Source organism: Pochonia chlamydosporia, chromosome 1, assembly GCF_001653235.2.
Source record: "Pochonia chlamydosporia 170 chromosome 1, whole genome shotgun sequence".
Classification (NCBI taxonomy): Eukaryota; Fungi; Ascomycota; class Sordariomycetes; order Hypocreales; family Clavicipitaceae; genus Pochonia; species Pochonia chlamydosporia.
The window spans coordinates 3,563,890-3,579,127 of NC_035790.1; the positions used below are offsets into that span (position 1 = coordinate 3,563,890).

General features: G+C 50.6%; 3 protein-coding genes across 3 annotated transcripts; 2 read left to right on the forward strand and 1 right to left on the reverse strand.

Moving 5' to 3' along the window:
- Positions 1-773: 773 nt before the first annotated feature.
- VFPPC_00910 (DIL and ankyrin domain-containing protein) lies at positions 774-3,423 on the forward strand (the record flags this gene model as incomplete). Its single annotated transcript, XM_018280839.1, has 4 exons — positions 774-933; positions 1,002-1,381; positions 1,438-1,839; positions 1,891-3,423. The coding sequence occupies 4 exons, from the start codon at positions 774-776 to the stop codon at positions 3,421-3,423; spliced, it is 2,475 nt and encodes an 824-aa protein (XP_018149202.1).
- Positions 3,424-8,467: 5,044 nt separating this feature from the next.
- VFPPC_00911 (hypothetical protein) lies at positions 8,468-8,653 on the reverse strand (the record flags this gene model as incomplete). The annotated part of the gene is made up of 1 exon (XM_018280840.1): positions 8,468-8,653. The coding sequence occupies one exon, from the start codon at positions 8,651-8,653 to the stop codon at positions 8,468-8,470; it is 186 nt and encodes a 61-aa protein (XP_018149203.1).
- Positions 8,654-11,667: 3,014 nt separating this feature from the next.
- VFPPC_00912 (TBC domain-containing protein) lies at positions 11,668-14,748 on the forward strand (the record flags this gene model as incomplete). The annotated part of the gene is made up of 3 exons (XM_018280841.1): positions 11,668-13,106; positions 13,190-14,300; positions 14,353-14,748. 3 exons carry the CDS (start codon positions 11,668-11,670, stop codon positions 14,746-14,748), a joined length of 2,946 nt encoding a protein of 981 aa, XP_018149204.1.
- Between the last annotated feature and the right edge of the window lie 490 nt (positions 14,749-15,238).

Sequence of the window (15,238 nt, forward strand, 5' to 3'; positions counted from 1 at the left end):
GGACACTCGTAATGCGTCAGCATGGTCTGGCCTTATCCCCAAGATTGCAATTCGCTTGACAACGCTGTAAAACTCATCATCGGCCAGCTTACTTGGCCGCCACATTTCGGATAAGAGCCATAAAAGGGATAGTTGTTCAATTTGATGATTGCTCGAGATCTGACCGTCAAAATAAACACCTCATGTCATGACTGTTTGTGGGTGTTTAAAGCCGTATTACTCCATAGGAACCACACTGGAATCACGGACATCGCCTTTGCCATCGCGCTGTGCTTTGTTGGATGTCAAAGAGGTGAAGCGAAGGTGTTGATGGTGTTCAATACAAGCTCTAAGTTGTTGCATGGTTCAAAGTTCAATGCCCCAAGTTCAATTTGGTTGTTGAACGGAGCGCACGGACCAACCGTCAAGCGAGCAAAGGCCATGCCAAAGCCCAAGTACAAGTACAAGTACCTTTGTACCCAAGCAAATGACGACGTCCCGAGTCCCGACCATAGAAGCGCACAGCACAGCCAAGCCAAGCAAGACCGCGACCTCATCTGGGTCCGTTCCATAATATCGCCTCCATACCAATCTGTCCCGTCCACCCCCCGATCACTTGACATCACACGACAGCAAACCTGCGAAGCGTCTACCTCCGTTGCGCAATCTCATGACGAATCTCACGTCTTGATCACAGTTCTCTCCGCCGCAAGAGCACTGCGCCTATCTGACTGCCGCTGGCGCAGCCCAACTTCCATGAGCGAGGGAGTTTGGCTGTGGCCCCTCCTTCCACCATGGATCCGGAGCATCTCGAACATCTCGAGCATCCCACCAACAACGGCGACCCCAAGCCACGAGCCGTTCCCGATGACCTTCCCACCTCCTTGGACGATCGAAGACATGCCCCGGTAGAGGATTACATTCGCGAGACGGAAATGTACGATGGCTGGCAAGGTCAGTAGTGGTTGCGGCACAAAGCGGCGGTACAATCATGGGTACAGCTATCTAACCCTGCTTTCAAGGTCAATCTCAGTTTCTCACGACGCCGGCGTTGGCGAAACCACTAAACTTTGGCAACTTGTCTCTAAATGACGACGATTACGGACACGACCTCTCCAAAGCCCCCAAGGATAGCGACACGCGACTTATGGAGATGCTGCAAGCACAGGCAGCAGCTCATCAAGCTGGACATGGACTCGAAGACGAACAGACCATTGTCAATGATGACAAGTTGTCTGACTCCGAGAAGAAGGATATGCTACAAAAGGCAATGACCATGGCAGCTAGCAATGGCGATGTCGGAAAAGTCAAGAGGCTTCTGGACGGCACTGTCAAGTCCTTTCTCGATGTCAACGCCGCCGACGAAGACGGAACGCCGCCGTTGATATACGCTAGTTGCTTCGTGAGTAGAGCTGCATCGCCCGGCACTGCACCCGTACATTGCTAACACTCGCACAGGGACATGAGAGCGTTGTCAAAGCACTAATCGATGCCGGCGCCGATGTCAACAAGCAGGACCAAAACCAGTGGAGCGCTCTTATGTGGGCAATGACGAATCGACACAAGGGGATCGCAAAACTGCTTTTGGATAGTGGTGCATCATCAGATCAGAAGACATCATCCGGCAGAACAGCCTTCGACTTCGTGCCTCCTGACAGCGACATGTCCTTTTACCTGCACGACAATGGCTACAATATCGGAAATGCCGGGATGGGAGACGACTTTTACAACCCGGGTTTCTCCCAGGATCGCTTCGAGGAGGAAATGGCAGAGAATGAAATGCGCAGACGGCTAATGATGGACAGCGCCAGAGACTTGGAAGTTGATTTGGGCAACGTTGGGATAGACGACCAGCCCGAGGTGCGTATACCCAAAACTTGTAGTCATATCATGTGCTGATACCGAAATTAGCCTGCCGAAGAGTTCGAGGAGGAGCAGGCAGAGTTTGAATGGGGCCGTTGCCTACACGATCAAATGTTTGTCTTCCAAGAGCACGAACTCGATCGGATACTCGACATCATCATTACAAAAATGACGCCACAGCGCTCACCTTCCCAAAAGCCTGTCCCAGCCAACATGATATTCCTCAGCGCCAGATATGCACATTACCACGCCAGCCCTGAGCTGTTGGAGAAGCTGCTCGTCACATCTATGGACCTGATCAACGACGTAGTGGAGAGGTGTCAGTGGGACATGACGATATTGGCATTCTGGATTTCCAACGCGACGCTGTTACTACACTACCTCAAAAAAGATGCAGGTTTAGTGGAGGCGACTGCAGAGTTTCAAGCGCACCTTGCTGAGCTCATCAATGAAATCTTCATTCTCATCGTTCGCGATGCTGAAAGACGCCTGGACAAGGTTCTGGATGCTGCTATGCTTGACCACGAAACCATCCCCGGATTCGAGGACATAACCTTCCAGAACGAATGGAAGCTCTTCAAACGGAAAACAACGGTAAAGGAGGAACCTCTTGAGAAGAGGTTCCGACCGCCCTCGCCCAAACAACGCGCAAAACCGGCTCCACGGAATGTGACATCCCTCCTCTCCTCGACGCTTTTCGTCCTAGATCTCTACGATATCCATTCGGTTATCACAGCTCAGATAGTCTCCCAATTATTATACTGGCTGGGCGCAGAACTTTTCAACAGAATCATGTCCAACCGGAAATACCTGGCGAGGACAAAGGCTATGCAGATTCGAATGAACGTGTCTATTCTCGAGGATTGGGCGCGAACAAACAATCGACAGGCCGAGCACTACGAAGGCGGCGACACAAGGGCCTCCGGAGAGACGACCATGGACGCTGCCAGACGGTTTCTCGCACCTGTGATTCAGCTTCTGCAGTGGTTGCAATGTTTCTCGTCACTTGATGCAGACGATTTGGAAGCCCTCGTGGGCACGCTCCAACAGTTGAAAAGACTTACACCACAACAGCTAATTCATGCGGCCACGCATTACCGACCTGAAGTAGGCGAAAAGGGGTTGCCTAAGAGCGCAATGAAGTACCTCGTAGCCATTCAAAAAGAAGCAGCCCTGAAACGTGACAGGCGCCGCAGCCGAGCGACATCTCCGCTACCAAAGTCCGGCCAAGACAGCAGTCCCACGACGCCTGTTAAAAGCAAATCCAACGGCGGCAGTTTGCTCGATACGCCGGGAAGCATACAGAGCACACCGAACCCCAACGACCACGACGGGTCAGACGACGAAGAAGACGCACCAGAGAACCTCCTAATGAACCCGGCTGTGATGTTGCCGTTTACATTACCATCTGTTACAGACATGCTGGTGTCATACGGCGCAGGATTTGGTGGTGTCAACAGGGAGCGGGAAAGAAAATACATTCCCTCTGTACCGGCTGAGTTTTTGGAGAAGCTTGAAGTAAGCGGGGTGAGGAAGGAACCAATGTTTGAGGAGAAGGACTGGGAGAATGAAGAAGTGTAAGTGTGAGGCGACGTAGAAGAGAGAAGTACAGAAGTAAAAGACAGAAGGGTCATTGGTGGTGGGCAAGGAAAGCAGCCCGGTATAATCAAGAAATATAGCCACGTTTGAACTGCGACAATAAACGCTGATGCATAGCGAATACAATTTATTACTGTGGAATGGATTCGCATCATGGTACATCTTGAAAAAGCTGCTGCAATGACCAGTCTTGGGATGATTGCATGTATTGGAATGAAGTCGTGAATTAGGTGGCCGTGTATGAGCGCACTTGATACCAATTTCTCATATTCAGGGATAGTCTCGAATAGCATGATGCTCATCAGACATAGGCAGCCCCTTCACCATGTTTAAAGATGTTGTATATAATATCTTTAGTTACAGTCTGCGGTAAAAAGAGTTTGCGCACATCCAAGTATACACCAATACAGCTCGATATGCCTCAACACACAAGGCGACATGCAATGCCTTTCCCTTGTTTAAATACTTATACCACCATGCCCACTGTGTTAAACATCACGAAGTCGCCGTTTGTAAACGTAAAATATATAGGCACCAAGACGGCAAGAAAACTCGATGCTTGTAGTTGTAATCAAACGCATCCAATATCCCTACAAGCTGTATACCCGTCGCAGCCACAACCAGTAAATGAAACAACTGGTGTGACGCTCCGTAAAAGTCAAATCTACCTGGCTTCAAACACTCAGGAAACCTCGTCTACTTCATCAGCACGCCCTCCTAACGAGAGCAACAAAACTCACCATGTATATCAGCGCACCTAGTGCCAAGCAAGCCCCTTCACCGAAATAATACGGCATACCGGACTGCTTCATCATAGGGAGGATGGGGGTGTTACCATGGCCCAGTACATGATTCGGAGGGTGGGCTTGCACCAAAATGCCATGTAGATGCCGGAAATAAAATCACCCAAGGTGAGTATTATTATGCCAATGAAGTCGATTCGCAGCCATATACTGTCCATTGATTCGGAATGGTTCGTCAATGTGTGATAGCAGGCCGAGAATGACAGGCATACAACGGCAGTGAGGATGTAGAAGCTGAATACAATGTCGTCTTGGGTGGTGACATTTGCATACTTTGAGTTTATGTGTCTTAAGACGATGCCCTCGGAAACAATGAAAATGAGAGCTGGTAAGAGGTGGCTATAGATGTTTACAGACTCATTGTGCATGTAGAGAAGGCGGCGAAACGATACGGCGACGGAGCCAGATACAGGTCGGTAGCCTTATTTTATGTGCTCGTTGTCTCGGTACCATTGCGGGAGGTCTTCGTAGGATAGGAGTTGCGGGTGTGCGGTGCTGTTTTGTGTTGGTGTTGTATCGTGCTGTGTGGTTGAGGTGTCGGTTGTGAGGATGTGACTGGGAGATGGTGAGGCGAGGCGCAGGCGGAGACGGGAGGCCATTTTACTTCACATTCGGTAACGTGTAATGGCCCTCTGTTGAGGTTAACGCTGACATATGACTGTCTTTTCGATGTTGAAGGGAAGTGGTCAAACTTGGTCTTATTCGTGGTGCTTTGAGTGCGTTCAGCGCTGATGACCGGCTCGACAGCAGCATAAACGTGAGCACCAAGAATGAGAAGAGATAAGATGGTCCATATCTGATGTTATGAAACAATTTGTGGGATTTCAGACCGAAATAGTAGAGAGCTCGATAAAATCTCTGTGAACAAAGAAACCTCATGGTCACTGCTCGTCGCGGCTCTGGTGCGGCCAACGCGGAGGTTGCACCAACTACGTGCATGTAAGAAAAGTCCAGCCTGAGCCTTTTCATATGTAGAAACCAGGGTACAGAACAATTTGGTTACTATTCACGTAAATATCGGAAACCACCCTCAGACAATTTATGCCATCCATCCCAAAACCAGCACAATCAGTGAAAGCTCTCAAAACATGCCAACCTACGAAACGCTCACACAATACACGCTCCCAATCTTATCGCCAAGCCCAAGAGCATGTAAATTGGGAATACTCTCCCGCAGCCAATTATACAATGCCAACGGCTCACACACATCACCACTAATATCCATGAGCACAAGTCGCATGAGAGCAGGCAGACTTACGCGTAAAGAGTACATGCTATGTTGTCGGCGGCGAAGAAAACAGAAGACGCCCTTCGATACCTTCATCCAGTTGGCGTCATCTCATGACAGCGACGGAAGCGACTTACAATCTGTCTGGGATCCGATGGCATGTGTTCAGTGTTGAAATCCACCACCATGGTCCGTTGTAGTCGATGTCTTCGTAGAATGTAACCTGCGACTTGGAGTTAGAAATATGCTGCGTATGGATGAAGGGGCTTTGTACAAGGATGGCTTCGGCGGAGAGGTCTGGTTGCTGTATTGGGGTTGCGAAGATGGCGGTCGCGGTTGCGGCGAGGATGGTTGGGATGCGCATGTTGATCTTGATGCTGGATGGAGTATATCATGGGCGACGATGGGAAGTGTAATATCTGGGATGAGAGGTGAGGCTCTTATTACCACCATCTTCCTGCGGCCCAACATATTGCCGTCTTGAGCGTGCATCTCATCGCTAGTGATGCAGAGTGCGTCTCGTGCAACACAAGCAGACTATTGATTAGAGCCTAGATGGAGCTGGACTGTCGTGTAATTTGGCTATTGGAATGCAGTGCAGTCAATACGTCTAGTTTTAGAGTCACACAAGTTTTGATCACGGGTCATTGTCCACATAAGCTGGGTAGAGGGCATACAATCGGCAAAGGCACATAGCATGCTTCCCTGCGTGGTGATGGATTCGAAACGGAAGAGGTCAAGTACGGCTACCAGAGCATAAAACTGTCAAAATCTGGTTTGACTACGCTTACAGAACAGCGTCATATCAAGAACAGCCCTGCAGCGTCGCTCAGTCAAGTATCAGTCGAGGGTATCATCTAACACTGCCGCGGACCGCGGTACATACACACGGGTGGGCAAGGAGCACGACTCAACCACAAATAGACATGTACATACTGAGGAAAGTAAAAGGGCGGTAGCAAATCAGCAGTATTGGACGATACTGCCGGCTGCATCATGGACCTTGATATCGGCATCTGGCTGCACTTGGGCGAGAAAGCATGCCAAGATCATCTGGCTGAAGTCGAGCTGATATGACGCTGCAGGCTGAGTTCCATACATACTTGAGTAATATGAAGCCACAATAAGCCGCCATCAAGCCAATGGTTCATTGGGGTAATTGACTGGTTTGGTCACACAAATTACACCTTTCCATGCAAAGTGCGGAGAAGACTTACTATTGACAGCTCAGGTTGCGTTCTCGGCCGTCATTCCTTCATACCAGAGCGTCACGTGGCTGAGTTTTACAAAGTTATCTCCAAGCGATATGCAATCAACTTGGATTATTGCATCAGCCAGCGCAATGATCATCACCGCTACACATCTCAGTCAGGCTGCATAATGCGCGCCTTCAAACTCGCCAAGATTTAAATTTTTTTGCAATTCTCGTTGCTTCTTCTTTTCAGCCCTGAATAAATTGCACCGCGTACCTGCGACTAAAACGACCGGGGTAAGAAGTCCTAGCCTGCGTCGCAACGGGAGGACATGTGGCAGTGGGACACTGGTTTTATGACCAGACATGGTTGAAGTTTGTCACGGGGAGAAAACGGATTGGTCAAGATGGAATGCCAATGCCAGACCAGGGTCAAGTATCTCGATCCGGGCGGACCGGTGAAGGAGGGAACAAGCGACTGGGCTAGAGGGAAAATAATGAATGCTTGTTCCTGGTAGACACTTCCTTTTCCGACTTGCAGAGCGGCATTGCGGAAATGAAGTAACAAAAAATCAGTGAGGAGGAAGAAGAAGAAAAAAGACAATCCGGGAAAACAAAAAGATGCATGTGCGTTGCCATGCAAATACCCAGTCCGCCTTTTGAGTTGCCTTCACAGGGGTAACATGAATCCGTACATCGGAGCTGAAGCTGTGCATCGTGGTTGTAAGCATCAATCGCTGGCCCGAAAAGTCCAGCCTGCAATTAGAGCTTAGAGTCTGGTGGCAGTAAAACAAACCGCATCAAATGTCTCGGAGGAAATGTCATCCAAGGGACGTGATTGTCGCCACTGCGAACTCGAATGCAGGTACCAAAGTGCCTGCATGAGTTGCCGTTGCCAAACTGAAGTGGAATGCAGCTGACTTGGGGTAAAGCCCTCACATCCAGACACCATTGAAGGCAAACGAGCACCAGAACTCCCGTCGACCATAAGTTACATCGTGAGACACGGCCAGAGTAAAGCGAAACGCCTCGTGGGAATTCTGCACACGGAAGCGACCCGAGACTACTGACTCGACATCTGGATTCTGGACTGTCGCAACATGTCTTGAGCCCTAAGCTTGGAAGTCTTGGGCAGAGACCCTCGCGAACTATTTGATTCCCGCACAAGATTGAGGGTTGATGTCTCTGTACCTTTCTGCACCATACCAGCTTCACCGCCATTACGTACCGATACACACTCACACTGCTGCGATGTCTTGTTCCCTCCATCTCAATCAGAAGAAGAAGCAGTAGACTGGACCGCACCGCAAGTCTAACCAACTCAGACAAACGGTCAAACGAACCAATGCTCCATCTCCATCCCAGTCCGTTGGCTATAGTCGCCGTGGTTCACCAGAACTGCAGCAAATGGAGCTGACTCGTCTGCTTCTTCCGCCATACAGTTACATTTCCTTCCGAATTTTGCACAAATTTGTGGTCCTGCATCTGAAAAGGGAGCGACAACAGGAACGGTGGATCGCATCTATTGTCAAGAAGGGTTAACACATGCCCAGTGTTCTAGACCATGTCCCTGTCCCTGTCCTGGTTTACTGAATTTTTTCCATTTTTTTTTTTTTTTTATTGTTTTCCCTCATGTCGAGCATGTCACCATGACGAGGAGATGAAGTCGACGATTACACACGATGCCGTACCAGGCAAACAGAGCAGAGTAGGCCGAGAAAATTCTGTCCCATGCTACCATTAGTTACAGTCAGCCGCCCAAAAGAAAAATTCGGTATTTGCAATCCTGTCTCATCAAGAGTGTCACTCAAACGGCCCGTGCCAAACTGAGCGCTCCGTACTCCGTAGATCGTAAATCGATAGCCGAGCCAATTTCCCCAGCCGGTAATAATCATTCAAATACGTGCTTCTTCCGCTCATTATGGCAATTAAATATTTTCTTTTCCCGACGCATCGTTGCTGAATCTGGTCATGTTTATTCTGCAGCATTTGCTTCTGCCAACTCAGCTCGCTAGGATGGAGAAGGGAAGCAGTTTGGCGCATTGTCACAGTCTAGTTTGCATGGGCTGGCAGCTTACGAGTCACACATGTGCATCTATTGGCCCGTGGGGATGTGAGAATTGGGTGTAGCGTAATCGGAGGCCCGATGAACAGGGGTCAACTGGTCTGGTTTGCGATGGTTCCTTCCTTCTTTTTTCTTTCTTCCTTATTTCTCAGGCGGGTACCTTGCAGCATACCAGACCAGTTGACATTACATACACTTGAGCTGTCGTGATTTCTTGTTGGGTTGCTTTTTGACCAAAAAACAAAAAAGTGCCTCTCATCGCAAAAGCATCCCATGCTCGCTGTGGGCTGCGGGGAAGACTTTTTTTTTTGCTGAGATCAAGCCATCAATGATCCCTCTCTTGTGTCCTCATGCCTGAATCCGGCCCTGCACACGATTACAAAACGGAAAACTGGTGCGTGAAGAGAAAAAATTTTGGGGCTGGTGGAGTTCCCGTGGCGGACCGTTCCAAAACTACCAGTTTTGTTGGTGTAGCAGATGATGGTGAGATGGTTATGCGCATGAACATGGCTTGACGGCAGGCTCATTGTTTGAACAGTTGAGGCGATGGAGAATGAAGACAAAACTACGTGAGGCCTTTTTGTGATCCAGTCCCTCCACCTTTGCTGTTTGCGTATTCTGTTACGACAATATTACAGTTTAACATGCTGATTGTGGTTGCAGCCAGGTCAGGTACCCGTGCGGGAAGGAAAAGCCAGTTGAGATCCAGTCTAGTCTCATTGGCAATATGCAACGGCATTGCTCCGCGGATAGCAACCAAAAAAAAAAAAAAAAAAATCTCTCGAAGGATACTTTTGCTTCTTATCGTCCTAGTCGCTCCACTCTCGTTCAACTCGGCCAGTCAGACTGTAAAGTAAGCAGGAAGAATTCATCACGATACAGGACGACCATGTCTGACTGGATAAACGACTAGAAACTAGCTCGACGAGAGGTGTGGTGCAGCGATAATGGCCACGATGTGGCCTGTGATGTGGCGGCCAGTGGGTGGCCGATGGGACCTGGGCGGTCAAGTGGCTAACATGTGGCACCAGGCCTTTGGCATTGACAGTGCTCGCACAAGGCATGCACCAACCAGACTGGACCAGACTGACAAGACACAATGAGGGAGGGCCGCTAGCATTCATTGTATTGAGCCGGACTTGACGACACTGGAGATACTCCGAACTCGATCCCGGCATCCTGGGCACAGGCCACAACGGGCACCCGGTACTTTGGGCGGCAGTACTGCTTGTCACTACCCGTCAGGTACCAGCCCAGTCGGCTGCCGGACCAGGAACCCGCACACCAAAAGTTGAACATGGGCGGCACAACAAAGTCACTCGTAGTCCAGGGGGACCTGGGCAGCCCCTTGTCTTCTACCGAAATCCCCAGCGAGTCACACCTTGGTCAGGTATCGTCTGGGTACGAGGTACATCGTCATTCGTTTGCCGTGGCTGGCCCGGTGGCTCAGAATTCCGAGTTCGTCTCGATGCCCATCTCTTCGTCCGCTTCACCCACCATCAGGATTAAGCAACCATGACAAACACTCCAACTTGACCTCACTCATTCACTCACTCACTCACCCGATCTAGATTCCACCAATTCCCTCCCCCCATGTGCCATGTCTCCCTCGGCTCTAACATGCTCAACTAGAATGGCACCTGGGTTTTCTTCTGTCCTCATGCAGCCCTTCATTGCTTGTTTCCGTTGTGGCCGTCGCCCCAAAATTGACCTGTCTCAATGCGTCCCGTCCCACGTAAGTACCAGACATAGGGACGAGACAAGACCAGACCAGACCCTTTGTGCTGCTTTGCCCGATACTTGTGTCGTAGTAGCATTTGCCAGACCATCTGTGAAAATGTTAAAGAATCCTGGACTCCCCGACACACCAGGCACGACATCAGATTCAGATTTCAGACAACCCCCTTCCCTCCTTGTCTTGGCCCCCCTCCCAATCCTATCGTTCTTTGTTTATCCTAGACACTTTCGAACCTCTGATTCAGACCCTTCAATTAAAAAAGAGCGCCGTGCCCTTTTGCTCTCTCTCTCTCGCTTTGAAACCTTTCAATACCCGTCGTCTGTGCCCGGGCTACAAAAGACACACATCACCTACGGACTTACACCTCATGTACTCCATGCACGCATCACTCATTAGGCACACATACACGCTCACCACGTCGATGCATCTCCGCCTATAATCCACGGGACCAGCTTCTTCACCTACACCTGCAAGACGCGACAGCCATATATTGGTCCAGCGATATCTGCAGCTCCGCTTGCCAGCGCACCCGTTCGCATTCCCTAGCTGCGTCGTGGCCAACCGACTTTAGAACCCAGGCGGTCTACTGCGTATTGGCTACAGGGTTCTCCATTGAGACGAATCCGAACGCTCACCGCAACCGCGAGGGAAAAAAAACAGGGACGCCGACAACACGTTCATTACCCAAGGCATCTTTCCTGGCTGTTTATTCGCCTTTACACCATCTGTGTCTGCGTTCGTTGGGCAACAGGTTAAAGTGCCACCGAGTCGCGCCTTCCCTTATTACTTGTGACTCGCTTCCTTCCCTGGTGCAACCTTCCTCTCCGCCAAAGAATTACGAACTCTCTTGGTTCTGGTATTCCTCTTTATTTCCCCCCTCTTATTTTTCCCATTCAAATTCCTCCTTCGCTTCAGAGGCTTTGAGCGGTGACCGCTCCCAGATTCTATTGTCCAAAGATCTGGTTGACTTCCACCGGTGTTACGACGCCTTTGTCTTCGGCAGTCTGGCCACGGCCCCCACCCCTGGTCCGGATCTCATTCAGCCAAAATCACGATTTACCACCACAGATCGGGTTGATCCAACGCCGCCTTTGAGGCAAACTCGGCTAATAAGCGACACAATTTCAAATTCCGTTTTCATAGACGGCAAACAATAAGAGCCGCAACGTGCACATTGCGCGTCTCCTCTACATTTTTAGCATGTTGCCAACGCGGTTTTCCTCTGTGCGGCAAAAAAACCGCCTTCACACAGGATTGCCCTCCTTTCGCGACGACACAAGCCTCGTGGGCTTTCGATATGAAAAGACCAAGCCTGCCGAGCCTCCTGTCCCGTTACCTCCGTCAAGGAATCCCCTGCGCACGCCGAGCTTACTCAGTGTCGCAAGATCGAATACCACGGCTACTAATAAAACGCAATCTACATCCAGCTCGTCGGTCTCCTCCTTCTCAGTGAGCCCGGTGGTAGTCGCACCACCAACTGCGTTGGCTTATATGCCCAGTGTTGCACCACCAACCGAACAACACCCGGCATTGCGATCGCCGCTGCCTGCCAACGCACTGGGCATACAGGATGGAAAGCGGGATTCTGGCCACGCCGCAACAGCAAATTCTGACAGTGTGATTCACGAAGAGGACTGTGAGGATGACTATGAGCAACAACAATACTTGTCAGAAAAGATGAACGAACTTGCGCGTGAAGGAGCCATACCTGAAGCAATGGAGCACATTGAATACAGGGATGAGGACCGAGCGTTGGCGGTGGTGGACCGGGCTGCGGCTTCTGTGGCTGCATTACATGGCCCGCCGCCTGCATCACCCACAGCAAACTCTCCTTCGTCACCTCAATCAGACATTCAATCGCGGGTTTTTAAGCAGCCAGTGTCGCCTCGAAAGCTCGTCAAGAAGACCAGCACTCGCTTTTCTGTTTTTCGAGGCAGAAGCTCCAGCGAGGCGTCCGGCAGAGCTGAAGAAGCGTCGCCAATGGAGTCGGAGCCGAAGCCCCTGATGCGGGGCTCAATCGCGACCCCAGCCTCCTCCATGCACAAGCCAGGTCAGGACGACCACTTCTCTCAGCAAACGGCTCTGCCCCCGTCAGGAGGTTTGAATGGAGCTTCCAACGACACTTGTTCTTTATCCGCCTCCGCCATCCCCGACCCGGACGCGCAGTTTGCTCCTCTTGCGATTTCCATTCCGACCGATAGCTTGCTCGACGATGCGTTCATGACTGGCTTTTCTTTCTCAAAGCGCGGCAGTCTAATGTTTGGTGGCAAACGCGCGACAATGGCCACCGATGGCGCAACCGACTTCTCACCATCCACAACGGCGACCTTGGACCATGGCAACACCAGCGATACAGAAATGCCTGACGCATCGCTCGACCAGACCGTCCCAGAGGGAGTCGTCAATGGGCGACCGAGCTCAACCGTGAGCGCCATCGACACAGTCAATCGCACCACAGCGGCGCAACCTCTCCCCGACATTCGTATCCTCTCCCCCGATATCGAAAAAGAATCTCAAAAGGTGAGATCTCTCTATTCAACCAGCGATGCCATCAACTGGGAAGACGGCGCTAGGTTCTCCTTCTGTGAGCACTTGGAGCCTACTCCCGAGGTTCCCGCAGAGGAGGACCCCCATGATCCGTATGCTGTCCTTTGGCTACCCAATACATGACCTTCTGCCATTGTTTTAGAGAATGCTAACAGTTGCGTTTCCCTTTTTGTAGCGACCTCGTCCCCGCCGCGAATCTTGGGCTAGCTTCCGCCGGGCCAAGGTCTGTAAGCTCTTTTTCCCATTGTCCGGATAACGCGCGACGCGAAACCGAGTTAGCCGGCGGTCTGGAAGACTGGGAAGATGTCGACGGCGCAGATGTAGACCGGTATGGCTTCATTGCACCCCGGCGGCCGTCCTCGAGGGTCGGCACCCCGACCGAACTCAAATCGGCGCAATTCTCTCCTAGAAGGCGAAATGTGCTGCTTAAAAGGGATCCCATGGGCTTCTCGTCTCAACTGGGAGGCAGAACACCAAGCAGAAAGGTCTCAGCACGATCTCTCAACACGGTTCGCTCAGAAGTATCCGTCACATCTCTGCGATCTTCACGGTCCGTCATACGCCAAGCAAGCAATCTATTACCTCACAACCGCAACCGCCGATGGATGGATGAAGCAGGTGACATGTTGACGGTATCGCCAAACTTGCAAGACACAGTAGAAGAGGCGCAAGTGGAAAAGATTTCCGAGACAATCAAACGAAAGGAGTGGGAGCGATCTGAAAAGTGGCGCAAGATGGCAAAGGTTGTCAAACAAGGCTCGGAAGGCCAAGGCATGGAGTTTGAATTCGACGTTAAGAACCCCAAGCTTATCGAGCGAACCTGGAAAGGTATCCCGGATCGATGGCGAGGTGCGGCTTGGTGGTCATTTCTTGAATCAGCAGCCAAGGAGCACAACGCCGCCTCTACCGAGTTCATCATCAACTCTTTCCACAACCTGCAGGAGAGAAGCTCACCGGACGACGTTCAGATTGACTTGGATGTTCCCCGAACAATCAGCAGGCACATCATGTTTCGCCGACGGTATCGAGGAGGACAAAGGCTCTTGTTCAGAGTACTCCACGCTCTGTCGATATACTTTCCCGAGACTGGTTATGTCCAGGGCATGGCTTCGCTTGCCGCCACGTTACTGTGCTATTTTGACGAAGAGAAGTGTTTTGTGATGCTGGTGCGGATGTGGTCGCTGCGAGGGCTTGACAGGCTGTACCGCCCTGGGTTTGAGGGTCTCATGACTGCGCTTCGGGAGTTTGATGGAGATTGGCTGGCGAAGTCGGTTGCCGAGAAACTCGTAAGTCCTGTATAGCTGCCTTTGCGAATCACTCATACTAACTATTTGACAGACGGAACTAGGCATCGACTCTACAGCATACGGAACAAGATGGTACCTCACACTATTCAACTTGTCTATTCCTTTCGGCGCTCAACTACGAGTATGGGATGTTTTTCTACTACTAGGCGAAGGCGTCGTCGATTCTTCGCCAACGACAACCGCGGCATCGACATCAACACCACCAACTACAGCAAAGAGCGAGACGCCAGCACCGGCGAGCGGGCTAGACGTCCTGCACGCTACGAGCGCAGCATTAATCCAGGCACTTAGGGAAGTTCTCTTGGACTCTGATTTTGAAAATGCCATGAAGGCATTAACGTCATGGATACCGATTAAAGACGAGGACCTGTTAATGAAGGTGACCAAGGCGGAGTGGAAGACACACCAGGGCAAGAAGAAGACCTAGCAATGCCTGCCTTTTTGGTCTGTGACTGCGTGTCTTTAGCGTTGTTATTGTTATTGTTGTTGTTGTTTTCTTCACCACACTCCTTTTGTTTGTTTATTTGTTTGTTTGTTGTGTCCTTGTCTTCCTTTTGTATGTCAGCGATACCCCATTGTACTTTTTTTCATTTCACCTTTGCCCTTTTGCTATACTTGATACCCACCGGCTTGTCAGCCACTGGCTCTCTTTTGTACGGTAGCTAAAAGGATAGAACGGATTATGGTAGCTGGCATGTGTGTACGTCTGAGTGGGAGTGTGGGAGTGTGTGGGCGTCGCGTTTATTATACCCCGGAATCGGAACAGGAATATGATTATCTGTACTGTAACATTTGGCCTGGCGGCAAGAAGTAATCATAATTGTATTATTAGTACTACAGCACTGTACTGCATAGCATCACAAATATGGATTGAAGTGACTTATTCCATCCAACATGACGCCTTGGCAACACGGTAA